Source organism: Symsagittifera roscoffensis, chromosome 3, assembly GCF_963678635.1.
Source record: "Symsagittifera roscoffensis chromosome 3, txSymRosc1.1, whole genome shotgun sequence".
NCBI classification, from domain to species: domain Eukaryota; kingdom Metazoa; phylum Xenacoelomorpha; order Acoela; family Convolutidae; genus Symsagittifera; species Symsagittifera roscoffensis.
Genome location: NC_087064.1, coordinates 77,049,383 through 77,066,204, shown reverse-complemented (window position 1 = coordinate 77,066,204; position 16,822 = coordinate 77,049,383). Strand labels below are relative to the sequence as shown.

General features: G+C 35.7%; 2 protein-coding genes across 12 annotated transcripts in view; one reads left to right on the top strand and one right to left on the bottom strand.

The window, feature by feature from the left end:
* The window catches only part of LOC134842856 (ethanolamine kinase 2-like), a 262,324-nt gene that overhangs the window by 110,058 nt on the left and 135,444 nt on the right, over positions 1 to 16,822 (top strand). The window lies entirely within an intron of this gene.
* On the bottom strand, positions 12 to 16,763 carry LOC134841264 (gamma-aminobutyric acid receptor subunit pi-like). Of its 11 annotated transcripts, none has more exons than XM_063857133.1 (10): positions 16,524 to 16,763; positions 5,534 to 6,355; positions 3,593 to 3,805; positions 3,116 to 3,250; positions 2,687 to 2,835; positions 2,244 to 2,426; positions 1,750 to 1,927; positions 1,270 to 1,404; positions 824 to 1,024; positions 12 to 371 (listed from the first exon to the last, which is right to left on the bottom strand). In XM_063857133.1, exons 2-10 carry the CDS (start codon positions 5,723 to 5,725, stop codon positions 318 to 320), a joined length of 1,440 nt encoding a protein of 479 aa, XP_063713203.1. In that variant the 5' UTR covers positions 5,726 to 6,355; positions 16,524 to 16,763; the 3' UTR covers positions 12 to 317. The 11 variants fall into 11 exon arrangements, with proteins under 11 accessions (XP_063713203.1, XP_063713197.1, XP_063713205.1 ...); XM_063857127.1 differs by lacking the exon at positions 16,524 to 16,763 and adding an exon at positions 14,625 to 15,134; XM_063857135.1 differs by lacking the exon at positions 16,524 to 16,763 and adding an exon at positions 11,408 to 11,451.

Sequence of the window (16,822 nt, the reverse complement as noted above, 5' to 3'; positions counted from 1 at the left end):
TGAAAAAAATGTAATTTTTGCTTAAAGTTTATTAAAAATTCTTTTGTTTCGTAGAAATCTTTTTTATAAATCAATTAGTAAGAAAGAACATTCGGATAAGTTATCCCTACAACAACATTGAACATTTTTGAGCCAAGTTTCGATTCAAATTATTCAGATCAAACCCAAGAAACTTTTTTTTTAATGAGAATTGTTATGAGTTTTTATTTGTTGCGTTAGTCGAATCAAGGCCCGGATAGATAATTTCAAACAGTCTTTGAATTTTGGTTTTTACTAGATTACTGCATCTTGAAGATACTACTCAAAACTACAGGAGGCTACTTGTTTTTCTCGTGGCTCTCTTTGATATTGTAGTATATCCAATACAGCACCTGAAACAAATCAAGAGTTTGTTAAATGTACAATGGGTGCATGCTCTTCATTGCTGAAGAAAAAGAATCTCATCGATTGCTGTTTTGTCTTACAAACAGTTTGGCCTGAAAACTTAAATATATATATATTTTCTGAGCTTAAAAAGAAGCCTTATATAGCAAGTGTAATATTGAGTATTTCTCTGTCAGATGAAATTAAAAGACGTTTTTTGTTATTTTGGAGCATTTTCTTAAAGTAGAAAATCCAAATCCAAATAAATCATGTAACCTGAATTGTAATGGTTATGTTCAGATTTTTGCATATTGAGTTACAAGTATAACCCCTACTAACTGTTCCGACCGATCTGATTTTTTGTCCTTTTTGTTTTTCTAAAAGTAACTGCGGTCGGAATATGGTACGCTTATTGTTCAGCAAATGACTCTTCTCATTTTGTTCGCAACTGGCGAGGTACCTGGAACATGACGAATGAGGTGGGGAATAGGATCCGGGAGTACTTTTCTATCCTGGAGGCTGTCCACTTAGAAGGGGCCCGACTGATCCTTCTGTTTGTGGCGTCCTGATTTAGATCACCACAGTGTATGCTCTCCGTGTTGAGTGAGGAAATGTTCTCGGATAGTTTCATGGATTTGTACTCGAGTAGGATTGACCGTGCCTGGAAAATAAAAGGACTTCTTTCATTCAGACAACGCAACGATGTTTTTTATTCGCTCATCATTAGTTGGAGTATGAATTCAAAGTTTAATTGATTAAATTGCGTTTAAGAATTTCAATGTTCGTTCTTTTTCTCGGATTCTGATAATAGTTTTTTGTCTTTGAAGCACTCTTGTTACACATCAAGTGCTTGTACTTGATGTGAAAACTGAGAACTTCAATACAGGGGAAGGAAAGGGTGCTCACTTGATGTTCGACAGTGTCGTTGACGTTGCTCACTCTCCTGGGAATAGATTGGGAGAAGTTGGTCTCTATCTCGTCCAGCAGCAGCTTCTCAGTCGTGTTCTGCATCTTCTCCCGATACTTCCGGGACTCCTCCTCCTAAATCCAGACATCAAACCTTTTATCAGTTGTCACTTTAGGTAATCAGAGAACACAATATCGTGTCCGACAGTTAGTCGTTCCTTTTTCAGATCGAGTAACTAAAAGTAGTACGCGAAAAAGTAGTACGCCGGGTGTTATTTCGTGTAACTTAGTGCCCTGCTTCAAAATTTTCGATTGATTTGAATTTGTTTTTTTTTATCGGGACCTTTCGTGGTTAAAATTTCAAAATGTTGCAGGCTTGATCAGAAGCACAACTCACGGAGCTGAACAGCTTATTCGTGGTTGCTTTTACCTCGTTAGTATAGAACATTATCATTTAAGAAGTGCATTAGAATCACATGCCTTAGCCTTGCGTTGGGCGCTGAGTTTGTTCTCTTTCGTCTCGAGATAGATGACAGTGGCGAACTCGAGGAGTCCCCCGAAGACATAGACGAAGCAAATGCCAAAGTACACGTCCAGTGCCTTCACTGCAGACACATTGGGCAGCTTCGCGTTCGTGGAACCAATTAGAGTGATCAAGCTGGAACGAAAAAGTACCACAATTGAACTCACTTTTAAATCATTATTTGTCCGCGTTTGAGATTCTGACACTGCTTGAACAGCAGTTTCTCTCTGATCTGTAGTTTTCTAGAATTTTTGTCTCTGTACAAAGCTAGATTATTTAAATTGGCCTAATATTCACCGTAAATCCATCGATACATAAGTGCCGGACTGCATAGGAAAGCCTTGCTTTATATGAGTCTGATCATGAGATTGTTCGAGTGGATAATATGATCATTATTAACTCTGACCAAGACAATTTTATGGAGTAATATATTGAGATCTTTATCATGTACCTAAGGACGGTGGTGATGGACAGACAGGCTCTTCCGGGTATGCCGGACCTGTTGATCCAGAACGCGACCCAGGAGCACATGACGATGAAAGTTGAGGGCACGTAGCTCTGCAGGATGAAGTAGAGCAGGTCTCTCTTGAAGTGGAAGAGCACTCGCAGCTGCGAGAAGGATCCAGTCGAGAAGCTACTCATGGTAAAAATGGTGAAGATTGAAAACAGAATGAGGTCAGAAGCCGTTTTTTGGGTACATTTTTGCGTATCAAAATTGAATTAAGGTGATTGTGTATAACGTGACCCAGTGTCCAGTTTAACCGAGGCTTCACTGTGAAAATATGGACAGCTTCTTTTTTCTGTAACCTATTTTTATCCGGAAGCTGTTCCTCAAATGTGGCTGTGATTATCATTTTTCTCACTTAGGGTTTTTAGTCCCCCCACCTCACTCACTGTAGTGTTTCTTCCTCGAGGGTGAAGTACTCCAGGTGGAACTGGGCCAGTTTGCGGATGGTGTTGTCTACACTGTCGTCCCCCACATACCAGTAGAGGTTGAGGTCCTTCGACGTGTACCCATAGCACTCCACCATCAGAGTACACGTCTAACATAACAACACAGATTTGCAACACTTCACAATACAAACATTGCAAATTATTTTTTAGTAAAGGGGGTTTCTGGTTTCTGAAGTAAATGCTAGTCTTGCATATCGGGCAGGGCTTCTAAGGAGTCTTAACTTCTACCGACGATCGATTTTTGATAAATGGTAATAGTAAGGAGCTGTAATAGTAAGTCCGTAAATGAATATAGAATTCAGCTGAAAAGAGCGGGCGCTCTAGGTGTAGGTAGTGTTGTAATAGAAGAGTTGGTAATAGTATGAATACCTGTGAGTCCATTGGGAAGTAGTGTAGGTCCATGGGACACTTGGCGATCACTGTCACTCGGGAGGAGTAGAGGATCTTGCCATCTGGGGACAGTCTGATCAACACGTTCGGAACCATCACGTCCTGCTTGAACGCCTAGACAACACAAAAAAAAACGTTCGAAATATTTTCAAATTAGCGGAGACATTGCCGATGTTATTTGGCGATCGTCAATGGTTTATGGTACTCGATGGTTTACTTTGCTCAATTTAATAGTCTAGAATTGGTTCATTAGTCAACCGGAAAGACCTTTACAGTCATGTGTTATTGTCTTGACTGTTATATGTCCAGCTTCTGATGCGCATAGCTTAACAAATGAACTTATTGTTTTTTTTTTGGTTGCCACCATTTTACTTTGCTACTGAGTTTCTATCCAATTTAACCAAACTATGAAGCTCTGATGCTTCGAAACAAGAGTGTGTAATTGATATTGAATACCCTGAGTGAGTCTGGAAAGTAGGTATCTGGCACCCATATGCGGGTGAGGAATGAATGGGAGAGGGTGAGGTTGTGGTTGAACTGGTTGCCAGGGTAGATGCTGAAGTTAAGTCTGCTGTCCCGCCAGTACTGTCTGAACGAGATGTCCACCCGGAAGTTCATGTTCACCTCATCTATCGGACCCAGACTGTCGATGTTCATCGTGATTCCCACCTGAATATCAAATGGAGTCAAATTAATTGCACTAGCTCATATGGAATCTTTTTCTGCGAGGTCAAACCACGTTAGCTGCAAAGGAATTACATTGCTTCCATTACGATTGACTGCATACTTTCAAAATATTTGAACATATTTTCAGTGTTTTTATTTGGGCAGTGTTTTGGTTATGTAAGTATAATTAACGTAGTGAAGACACTTATATTGGTCAAGCATATTTTTTTAATTTTTTTTTCAGAAAATTTTTAATGTTTTCACATGCAATTTTTTTGCGGTTTGTTTTTGATTTCTTACATTCAATTCAAACTTATTTGCCCAAGACCAATTAAGCTCTTCGAATTTGAAAGTGGAAATGGCGCGACAAATATTGAATGACTTCGGTTCGAAAGTGGATTTTAATCTAGTTTTGTTCGCCAGAATGAAACTTCCGGACTAATTTAGACTTTAGTCTGTCTGCTCATTTTTTTCCGGCTTAGTTTCTGAAAAATGGACTGCTTTATATTCGTGAAACTTTAAATGTTACAGGATATGTAGTTCCAAGATTTTGTAGGTTTTTTGCTGTTTTTTTTACATAAAACGGTTTTTGAAGTTTTTTTTAATTTTTGACTACAGGAATAACTACAGGACATTGCATTTTTTCTGAAAAAGTTCAGAAATTTAGATAGCTTTAACTAGTTAGGTTTTCTCCCCGAAATTCGTAAAATAAATAATTTTTTTTGCAATTTCCTTGTGTTAAATGAGTTTTTGTTCCGACCATGGTGTAAAACGGGTAGAAACTTTGTATACGGGTGTGTTCTAGTTTTTTCTCTTTTTTTTTGTTTCCACGCCAAATCAGCTACCACAAATAATAATCGGAGAGAGCTGAGTGATATATCGTGTTAAAGCCCTTAGGGTCGAGAAAAACCGGTCTGAACTTTTTGGTTTTTGGCCTAATTCGAGCGAATAAAGCGAGCGAACAGGCTTACAATCGCGTATTTTAATGGCTTAAAAAGCTTTCAATAGCTTAATTTAAAACTAATTTAGCGCCTTTTTGGAATTTTTTTTATTTCTTTCGTTTTTCTGGTCATTTTTCTACAAAAAACGTTTTTCAAATTGCTGATTTTACTATGGCCGTCGAGTATGTCTAATCTCTACTTTTTCGCTCACCTCCTTTTATCACACGTCGCCAAAAAAACGACACCAATTTGAAAAAAAAAACTTTTTTTGTTGTATTTATAAGACTATGGTGGGAAGATTGTGCTACATGAGCAGTAACCGGCTATCCTTGTTTCAACTGTCCGTTGGATACGTCTCTTTTTAAAGTTCAAATGTATTAAAATAGTTTTTTTCGAAAGATCTTGAATTTAATTGCAAGCAGAGCTCAAAACTCGCTTAATCGTAACTTTCTTCGGACATTGTTTTTCTGCTAGATCAATTTAGGTTAGCTTTAGCTGATCGGCATCAGTAAATTAAGCATGTCCAGCTTTTTCTCACAATTATTTAAAAGCCACATCGTTTTTGGAGAAAACTTAAATTCAATCTGGCAATCTAAAATTTAGTTCGTTATGTTACAGAATGCATTTGATGCTTCCTATTTCAATAACAACCAAAAATTTAAAAAATTTTGTTTGTGTAGATTTTAAAATTTTTGTTTATTTTTGTTAAAATAAAGATGAGCAAAATTCTTTGCACAGATCACTTAAGTTAATTGTTTCGAACTATTAGCGACTAAATTAGTCAATTTACCGGGACTCCGTCGCCTCCAAAGTTGGGTCGAAGGGTTTTGTCGTATCGGATGGCCCCGTACTCGTCCGGCTGGTCTGAGATGATGTAATCCAGCATCTTACTCACGGCATGCTTACTGCTGACCAACCGAATACCAACCAAAGCGCACAATACACTAGTTACGTAATACAATCGGAAGTAACCAATAGTCATCTTAGAAGAATCGTTCGATCGTTATCTATTTTTTTTTGTTATAGTAGATTAACTTAGTGTGGATATGCTATGCCATATTACAGTAACTAAGTTCAAAAGTAGCGCCAACTGAAATGCTTTTTTGTTGATTTTCTGTTTAGGATAACTTGTTGCGAATGAATTATTTATGCGGTTAGATTGTGGAAATCGGAGGTTAACAAGAAAAGGAAGAAAAATATTTGTGTAGGAATTTGTTCGAGGGCTTCTTTATCGCCCCGTGATTGATTATGGAGATTAATTGAAAATGTAAATTGTGGCAGATTGAATTTGATTAAATTTAACTGTTCTTCTGGGCCTTTGCAATTCCATCTCCGCGTATGTCTAAGAGAAATTTGAACATGAAGCACTGAGAAGAAGGGGAATTTCATACTCGTCATTCAACTGCAAAGCATAGTAGGCATGGTGTTGAATGTTTGAAGTGAGGAGCTTGAAAAGAGAGTAAAGAAAAAGAGTAAAAGCAGTTGAAATTTGCCTTCATAACCCATTTAGTAATATCGTGTGGCAATTAACGACCGTATTGGGGAATTTTGATGAGTCGTTTTCTGGATAATCAGCAACTGGAGGAGGAGCTACACGTGAGAATGGGGTCATCTGAAATGCAAATGGATATAGTGAAGAGCTGTTGTTGTAGGTGCTCAAGTGCCATGGCTCAGTCTTGTCAGGTTAGATCAAGAGTAATAGGTGGAAGTCATGAAAAGTGGTGTGATTTTCAGCCACTTTGCAATGATAGCAGTGCGAAAAAATTATTTAAAAAACATCTGTTTAAATGATTTTAAAAATGCAGGTTTAGACAAATTTGTTCATTTGAATTGATAGACGGAAAAATCCTAGTGCATGTAGTGTTTATTGCTAGGGCATTTCGACCAATGTTGATACAATAGGAATGAATGATTGTGAAATGTGATAGCTTACAAATAGCCAGTAGCACATTATTACTGGAATGAATCTCTTTACCCTTCGGGAATTTTGTTTTCGCCCAAATTATTGTTTGTGGCTGCTAGATCCACAGAAAAGGGGTCGCTTGCGCATCGGAGCTCGAAAGTTTGTCATTTTGACAGGGCGTATAAATAGTCGGATTGATGGATTAGAAGTAATCAGAAAATTCTTCAGCTATTCAATTTTGAAAGTAATGAGATTTTGGTTTTAAAAAGGCTTAAGTCATTCTCCAGGAGTTCAATGGTAATTGCGTGTAATCCTCTCAAGTTGCGATTTGAGCGCTGTTTTTGAACAACACTCCTTCTCTGCGATAATCTCTTAAAAGGTTGCAATTAGGGCCCTAAAGTTTGTTTTCGCATGTCTTGCTCTACGCTTGAGATCCAAAGAAAGACAAACATTGTCAAATATTATTTCCAGAGGCAATTTACGAAATAAGACAGTTTAAAGGTGAGATGAGGCAGCTATAAAAATTTAGTGGGTGAATTTCAAGATTTTTAATTTTCGAAAGTGACGTTTTTATTTTTGAGCAGACGTTTCGAGCAGTTTTAACTGTAGTAGAATGCCATTTTGATGTTTCCTAAGTATTCAGGGCAAATACTCTTGAAATTCGAAGAGCTGTACCGTGATACGCTTTTTATTCGGAAGTTCGATTGAAATTAGAATGTTTTTTTTTGGTTTCCTTTTTTCTGTTTCTTCTAGTTCGTTGACACTTTCCCAACTGTCTGTTGGGTGTAGTTTGCCTTCTATCTGATAATTAGTAGCTATGAAAGCTCAAGGTTATGATGGCAACAATTTGTTTTTGGAGAGCTGGGAAAAACAATTTGGTCAACCTATAAAATTTTGTCATAGTAGTGCAGATTTTCGAGCAGTTATTTGTGTAATTTTTTTCAAGTTTTGGTCTCAGATCAATATTTTTATGCGATTTCTACTTTTTTGTCGTTTCATTACAAGAACGCAATGAGTGGAGCCTTGTGTCTTAAGTTAGAAATGATAATGTTATCTTACTAGATTCCGTCAGTTGGAGATGCTTATTGGAGAATCGAAAATGCAATGTGGTTCCTCTTGAAAATTTTATGTCGCCTTTTTGTATCGTAAAAGTATGAATAATATCAATTTTTTCATGCCTGGACAAAGGCATTTATTTTTTGTATCGCAGGTGTTGGGAAGCTCAGCTCGGCTTTATCCGTGTTTAGTTTATGGGTTTAAAAAGCGTTTTTTTTTATTAAACTGCGTGTGAGATAAGGAAAATATATATTTTTTCAGTTACAGAATTTAACATTTCGCTGCAGAGGGCAAATTAATGTAGTTTTTTTGGACATTTTTTATGAAGCCATAGCGAATTGCGAATATTTGATGTATTCCTAAAAAAACGATTCATTTGCAGAAATAATTAATGAATACCCCTGTTCATTAATAATTAAGCAAGATGGAAAAGTTGTTTGAAATGAGATTAAGAAGAGCACATGTATTTATTTTACTGCTGTTGACTTTTCCGACTGAATTGATAACAGCTCCCATCGGTTCCAGTGTTGATTATAGTTAAACTATCAAATAAACGTCAGAAATAGCTGCGGGTGTTAAGTGTTGCTAGAAAGACTTTTGTCGAAGGGCAAACTGCAAATCGTCTAACTTTAGAGCACTCATATGAAATAAAAGCATTCGATCAATTGGATGGATTAATAGAATTGGTATAAATATAATTTAATTTTAGAATTTTTTTAAAGCAATATTTTCTGAATGCAAACAAAGTTAAAGGGAACAAACATTAAATGTAGTTGAGCAAATACCAAATTGGAGCAGGCATGCATTTAACGGTCACTAAGTTCCCCCCAGCCACAGGAAACAGTGGGACATTTGAACAAACAGAAATGCTCTGAAAACTTTTTATTTTCCTCATGTTATCAATTTGTGCTATTCAGATCTTCACGCTCCATGTCTTTTTATATCGCCTTCTTGGTGCGACTTGAAGTTGAATTTAACTTGTGAATTAAACTCGTAGCTTATCAGTTTTTTGGCGGCATTATATTTCCTACGAAAATGCTTGACGTTTGTTTCCCAAAACCCTACTGATATTTCAATTTATTGCTATGGGTGAAAACTTAAGGCTGCACTATTTTATGATTGACAAAGGCGAAATATACAACAATATGAAATGAACAAGATACTGAAATCTCGAACATATACTGAAACATATCACCATATCCAAAAACGTGTCACCATGTCTCCAAAAAAATATGAAGTAGATCCCTGATTTTTTCCATAGAGGATAGACGGCAGAAATAATCAGATGCGTGTAATTCATCCAGCAGGTAGCACTTTTTGGATCAATTGACGCTGCTCCGTAAATGATAATGAATGCTTATTGAGCGCTGGTGATAACATTTTTTATTTGTATATTCCTGAAATTGAACATCAGTCGCGACCAGCGTTCCTCACGTTTCAGGAGAAATTTTTGAAAATGTAGTTTTTTATATAAATAATTTCTAATCAGTAGAGCACAATTTAGCTTCCATAATAGCTTCATGTAAAAACAATTTTTGTTGTTTTTGATAAAAAGAACGAATATTGAGTTACTTGACAGACTTATGACAGCCTACTTCATCGGTCGGTCTTTTTGATTTTCCTCGAGTTCATTAATGCTTTTGCAACTGCCTTGGTTACTACGTTTGATCATATGTTTTTTTACGAATTTTTTTCTTTTTTTCTTACAAAATTTAGATATCTCGACGAACAGTTGCATTGGTTACTACGTTTGATCATATGTTTTTTTACGAATTTTTTTCTTTTTTTCTTACAAAATTTAGATATCTCGACGAACGTTTTTCTGTGTTATCAAATAAAAGCTCTTTCAGTCGTAAAAAAAATTATAAAGTTCCATATCAGAAACCGAAAGAAATGCATTTTTTAGGCATTTGAGACGGTATTTTGAGTGCAGGACTTGGAAAAACATATTCAATCACATGTTCAGATAGCACAAATAAACGTCAGATGAGTTTAATTGAAATGTCGCATTCAAGCCATTTCAATTGTGATTCGAGCGGTAACTTTTTTTCTGTAGTAAGTTTCAGCGGGGTAGTGGATAATAATATAATAACAAGACTGCTCGTATCAGGGTGAAGCCCTGAATGTTCCGACTGCTTTTGAAGGTTTATGGAGCAGCAGTAATAACATAAAAACATTATAAAAAATAAAATAAAATGAAAAAAAAAATTTCTAAAATTTGAAATTTTTAATGAAAATCATCCCCCCGCACGCCATATAAAGTACAAAAAGATAGTTATCGTTCCTTGTAACACATCAATTATGGCAAATAAGCTTCGCTCAACCAATTTGGAACGATTTATAAGACGGATTAAATCTCCGCTTACGCGTTAATAGCGCGAATTATATCGCGCGTTAATTGTCCCAAATTGGTCAAAATGGCAATCTTTAAACTCTCATAACTTTACGAAAAATGATCAGAGGTGAAATATCTTTTCAAATTTAAGCTCAGGGCAACAATACCTTTTGAATGATATAAAAAAATGCCGTCAAAAATGGCTAGTTAAAAAGTCGAAATTTGTCTGAAGAAAAAAAAACCCACCCCGAGCACAAATATTCCGTTACTTTCGTATCGAAAGTCGGAACAATAAATCGTTTGCAATGTAGATTCCATTCACTGTAAAATTTACGACATTTACAACCAAATGAAATCTCATTGCGAGAACGCCGTGGATTTTTGCAGCTCTTAATCAGTCAAAAATAATCTGTTCTTAGAACAGTTTTGTGATAATTAAGCATTTTTTTATCGCATATGGAGCTCAATTTTAATCTATCTCTGCAACCCAAGAAAACAGAAATTTTTGAAACAAAAATTTTTAATTAATATTCTTGCCTCAAGTACCGTGGTATGAACATCCGGAGCTCGTTGCTGTCGCATAGCGTCTCTTGTCACGTGATTTGATTGTAGAGTAAGTCGAAGGTTTAATTTTTGTGATAAATCGACTGTTAAAAGAATGAGCGTCTTATAAAAAGTGATTAGTTTTAACACTTATACTGAAAATTTGTAACCTAGTGGCGAATTTGAGGCTGGAGTAACAAAGAATACCTGTAAGATATCGACTAATTGACGGGTATGTAAAATTATGAAGTTGCGATGATTGATTAGTCAAAATTCGAGTAAGCACCACAAAAATTGCGCATTGATTAGGAAACGAAGATTCGTTAGTCTTTTGTTTTCGACTTGTCAATTTGCTCAAGCGCATTTACTATGAATTCTATACGTCATAAATACGTTTTTGAGATAGACGTCATATATGGACAACAAAAAATTTAAAATGCAGGAAATGCGAAACGTGATATTACATCGCAGAACACGACTAAACTTAAGTTGTAAGAAGTATCGAAACTATCGGTAATTTTATGCATGTACCTTCTGCTTAAAAAAAGTTTTTGTTTTCTGGTTATTAAAATTTCGGGTGCGATAATGTGAATCGCAATGTGTGCAGATAGATAGTACCCTTGGGGAAATGCCGTAATAGCTAAAGCAGACAGGCCAACGCGTGTATAGTGGGCTAGCACCTCTAGTTCGAAAATGAGATAGCCGAAAAAATCTAAAATTATTGTATTATAACATAATTTAGTTAGTTTAGTAAGATAGATTTTAGAATTTGTTTTAGTTCTTATAGAAAATAATATGGTAGGGAATTTTTCTGCCGCGAGAGTTACCTTCAATTTTCGACAGTAGTTTAGTTGCCGCGGGCCAAGCAGCCGGATCACTAAAGGTATAATGACATGCAGGGGAGAAATAATTGCACAGTTGTTTTTGAAAGATGAAAGAAAATTGACCAAATCCCTGGTTACGAGTTAACTAAACCGTCGTTAAAAAGAAGCAATCATTTTTTGGGTTTGCGCGAATTGTTGAAAAAGTGTTCTCCTATATTTTCAACAAAAAAGTAAAAAAGAAATGCTCCCAACTTTTTAAAATGTCATAGTGCAGCTATAACAATTTTAAATACCCAAAATACTATTGGTGATGGTTATGGTTTTAAATTATACCTGAATTTTAAAACGCCTAAAATGAAATAATACTGCTGTAAAATTGTCTGAGACGAGCTAATTTCTGAATCACGTATATTCAATTCAAATATCTATCCGGCAATTCCTATACGAAATTATTGTAATTGTTTAATTTCGAAGTTTCTTCCGTCTTTTTTGTTATAACACCAACAACTAACCATTTATACGAGTTCATTTCCATACGAATGTTAAAGAAAGCAATTGAGTCGGTTACTAAATTTAGGTGGTGACATGTCAACTCGCCGAAAGGTCCAGCTGTCAAAATTATCATGGGTATCAGGTTGCCGAAGAAGCCTTCTTTGACTTGGTTGGCTGCATCTTTTCAAAAGCTGAGGCATTTAGCTCATAAAAAACTGTATATCGAGGTCTTATCTGCTAAAGCATGCCCCTCTAGCTGGCTGATTGAGCCTCACTTTTAGTTTTGGAAAGTGAAGTAGAAAAGATCCTTAAATGCCCCCCTAACCTGATTTTGCCAACCTGATACTCCCTTGTTTCCTTTTATTGTTTTCTCGGGTTTAAATTTTAGATAGCGTGCACTCCGCAAATAATCAATTAGATGAAAATGAACTTTGAATTTAAAATAGGACCGGCCTATTAGCATGTGTGTTGATTAGCATGTCCATGTAAAAGAATGTAGTAAGAAGATTTGCTTTTTCACCTTTCGTTTACTCAAAATTACTATTTTGAACAGCGTGCACTTAACGGAATTTTTAATTACAGGGAAACTTTAACTCCCTTCAAAAATCAGGTGGTTTTCGACATTATTTGAAAGTTTAGGCTAATTTGTTTTTCGTCTTAAAGCACACCCAGTTGAAGTATTTAACGCATGCTAATCGCTACGCCCCCAATCTAAATTGATATGTTTACATGAACACCTAATTAAAGCAATTATTGTATGCTAACTGAAACATTTGCTTATGGACTGAATGATTATACTAGCAAGCTTAGTGTATTAGTACGAACCTTCTTTTTTTCCAACCTAACTCGCAAACAAAAGTGTTCATTATTTGGTGGCAAAGTGTTCATTATTAGGTGGCACTTTTGCTATAATCACGATTTGTAGCATTGGGATTTTCATAGCATCTGTTCTCTGCTTTATTTGAGGCTAGTATTTGTGATTAATTAAGCGTCCGTGGCTGTGTGGCTAGAGCAGATCTAATCCGAGACCTAGCCGAATTTTTACTCGAAGCTTTTTAATGTTTTTTTCTGATTGCACTTTATAGAGCTGGTTTTTGCCGTGTTGTCGCTAGTGTTTGCGAAGCACAGCTTAGCCTGTGTGAAGAAAAATTTTAACCTACCAAAATTGTCTAAAATTGTTATTAGTTATTATCCGCTGAAAGGTTTCTGCAAGTATTTATAGAATGTGAACTAGTGCTATCTCCCAGTGGCTTGTTTGGCGATTGGCTAATTTAGTGTTCGGGCCATTGCAAATGGGGAAGAATTTTGTATGCGCGTGTGCTTTAGTTTTTTTTTTCAAGTAGTCGCAAAATCAGGTACCACAATTAATCATCGGAAAGTGTCGAGTGATATATTATTTTGAAGCCCTTTCAGTCAGACATTGAAAAGTTCTCGATTATTTTTTCTAGTGTCGAGAAAAACCGGTTTGATTTTTTTGATTTCTCCTCTAATTTTGCGTCTCTAATCTGCGAACAAAATTTGAAAGAAATTTTGAAAGCTGCTTTCGATGTTTTAACAATTTTCGTCGTTTTTCTATTCATTTTTCTACGGAAACTGTTTTTCAATTTGCCTACCAACTTTTTTTGTTTTTGTTGCCACCATTGAAAATGGGGAGGAACTTTGTATTCGGGTCTGTCTGTTTTAGTTTTTTTTCTTTTTGTTTTCCACGCAAACTTAGGTACCACATAAAATCGTCGGACAGAATTGAGTGATATGTCATTTTAAAGCCCTTTCAGCCGTGATTCGAACCACATTTAAAAAATTTGAAAATTTTTTCCCAGTTTCGAGAAAAACCGGTTTGAAATTTTTGATTTTTCTTATTTTGAGCGAGTAAAGCGAGCGAGCAGGCTTACAATAGCTTATTTTAATAGCTTAGCTTAAAATCATTGTGGGTAGAATTAAATTGTCACTTGATAGCCCTTTCTGTCATGCTTTCTTTCATTTTTTCTATAATTCTTCGACTGGATGTGTATGAAAAAAAAACTGCATATAATATTATTTTAAAGGTCAGTTTGCTATTGAGCGGATTCAGTGCCTTGTGCAATATTATTTTAAAGGTCAGTTTGCTATTGAGCGGATTCAGTGCCTTGTGCAATATTATTTTAAAGGTCAGTTTGCTATAATATTTGAAAATATTATTTTAAAGATCAGTTTGCTATTGAGCGGATTCAAGGCATTGTGCAGGATCTGTTTGATCGCATGGCGCAGATTTGTTTAATTGTGCAGCAAGTAGCAGAGATTTATCCAACCAGATAGATATCTTTGAGAAAAAAAAACAGTTTGTTTAAATTGTTGTTTTTGAAAACCTTGTGGGCTTTTTTAGACCTGCCATTTCATTTTTTTGAGCTTTGCCGAATTAATAAAATGACCATGTGAAGCATTTTTTTTCGTTGTAGCCATTTTTTTGGAACTAGCGGCTTTCAGAAATTTTGAAGTGAGTTATATTTTTCGGTTCGCCCCTCGATTTAAGTGCATATTGGCTACTTTTTCATATTTTTCTTGGTGTTTTGTATTTGAATTTTCACCGAATTTAAAGTCAATGCCAAAGGTTTATTTAGTTAGCAGCCATTTGCGCTGCTAGTAGCAGAGATCAATCCAACCAGATAGATATCTTTGAGAAAAGAAACAGTTTGTTTAAATTTTGCATTGAAAACGTGGTTGTTCTAGGAACATATAAAGGTGTACTTACATTTTGAATGACGCTATTCAATGTTCAGCTGACCAGTGCGGAAGCGGAAATTAGAATTAGTTTCGTTGGTTCAAAAACTGAACTAAACATCTATTGGATAATTTGCGAAACAGACTGTGTATGCTTTACTGTGTAATAATTTCTAGCTGAAGATAACTTGTTGTCCGTCTTCTTATCAATGATGCAAAAAGCTTCACAAGATGAAGCAATATATGGTCTCAAATTCATATTTGCAGTCATCATATCGGATATGTGACGTGACGTTACAAGTAACAGTGCATTAGTTCAGTTCTAGTTGGAATGTGCCGCAGTCTTGGTCGCCTCCATTAAAAAGAGGAGCGAGTAAGTTAGACTGAAGAAGTAAGCGAACGATTGAAATTGGAAAAAATTGGAGACTAATAATATGATTTATATTGAAATTTGTTAGCAAAGCGTCCCACATTATCCCTCACTTAAGCTAACTACGCCGCAGATTTTCAATTCTGCTTTTGTAAAGAAAGAATTAAAAGTAGACTGGAAAAACAAACAAATATTCAGTTTGGTTTTTTTTGGCTGGAGTTAAAAATGGACATAAGAGTGAAAAACAATATGTTACATAACAATGCCTAATGCGTTTGGTAGCTTGAGTTAAAGTGCGGTTTTATTTATAATAATCTGCGAAGTTTTCTGTAAAAATTTTTCATTGTTTTTATTCATCGTTTTTATTTCATATGAAATTGCGACGTCATGTTATTTTTTTTGTTCCGACTTTCGAAGAATGTGAGAAATATATATGCCCGAGGTGTTTTTTTAAACCGATTTTAGAAAAGTTGACTTCATATGGGCATCGATCCTGAAGTCTTGGAATTGCATCTTAGTTTTACGCAAGTAAAGTTAGGTTCTGGAGTTTTTCAGCGCCAGGGTGTTTTTTGTTTTTCTAGTCAATTTTCTACAAAAACTGTCGACCAATTTGCTTATTTTACTATGTTGAATATACCTAAGTTCTAGTTTTAAGTTCAGATTTTTTTTTCACCGCGCAGATAAAAAACTCCACTTTTTATATGTTTTTTTTTTAAATATGTTTTTGTATGTTTTTTGTAGGTATGACCGGGACATTCCGAGCTACATGCACAGGAACCGGCTATCCTTGTTTTTTTTTTTTGCTTTTATAATTCACTTACATTGGTCTTGTTGAAAATAAGTACGGTGAAAAGAGTCAAAAGAATCTATTTGCTTGATATATTGTCTTCGTCGAAGGAAGATTGTAAAGTGATCCGACTGAGAGATCAAATATTGGCTTGAGAGCGAGTTCAAAATGGAAAGACATCTAATTATGGTAGATTGAGGAATGGAAGGGTAGTCGCTGTTTGAAACAATGAAACATCACCATAATCTCTTCTCTTTCTTTTGCTTCCTCTTTTTTCACAACATGTTCTTTATGTTATGCTGTTCTAATTAGTTAAGAACAAAGCGCGAGGTGAGTCTAATCTCAATCATATCTTCGCTCTTTTCTTAGGAGAGAATAAGCATTCTAATTTTAAGTAAAAGTAATCTCGTTTCGCCGATGCTTCGATGCCTTATTTCAACTTCGAAGCGTCTTGCAATTTACTGGTTTAAATATATCTCGAAGAAAGCATTGGTCAAGTAAACTTTAAGAATCATGGCAAAATTAAACCAGATTTAAAATAGGAAATTCACTCGTGAATAGGTCTGATAATAGACTTGTCTAACTTTTTTCATGATGTGTCTGAGATGACTACTGTTGGCCCTGAATCGCAGCCACTGTGGCCGGGAAATGTCTGAAAAATGCTTCAGGGCTCAATTTAACCTTCAAAGCTCAATTTAATCAAGTCTGAAAGGGAAAACATAATTTTTGATTCCTCTTTTTCGAGAAAATGACCTTCGGCGAGTTGAACTTACCCTAGCATTTGTACTGTGAGATAAGCAGCCTGGCTGTCGTCTGTAATCTGAATAGGGACTGACTTCACTAGCCACCTTAAATAGGCGAAGAGTAGCTGTGAATGGCTGAGTGGAAAGAAAATAAAAGAGGGCGAAATTGTAATGGTGCAAGTGAGATAATAGTTGTGATTGTCAGCTGAAAGTGAGGCGAACTTGGCATCAGGGAAGGCATCAGAATCAGAATGAGAAGTAGCTCTTACTGCCTCAGTTCCAGCCAACTTTGATGCAAAAGAGAAATATCTAATCAATAGTTGCCACAG

Excerpts from the sequence above, each read along its gene's own strand:
- LOC134841264 (XM_063857133.1), bottom strand. The coding sequence starts at position 5,725 with ATGACTATTGGTTACTTCCGATTGTATTACGTAACTAGTGTATTGTGC. Across the intron at positions 1,405-1,749 it reads GCGCCCAACGCAAGGCTAAG|GAGGAGGAGTCCCGGAAGTA; the intron begins GCATGTGATTCT and ends GTCTGGATTTAG. Across the intron at positions 1,025-1,269 it reads ACGACACTGTCGAACATCAA|GCACGGTCAATCCTACTCGA; the intron begins GTGAGCACCCTT and ends TTTATTTTCCAG.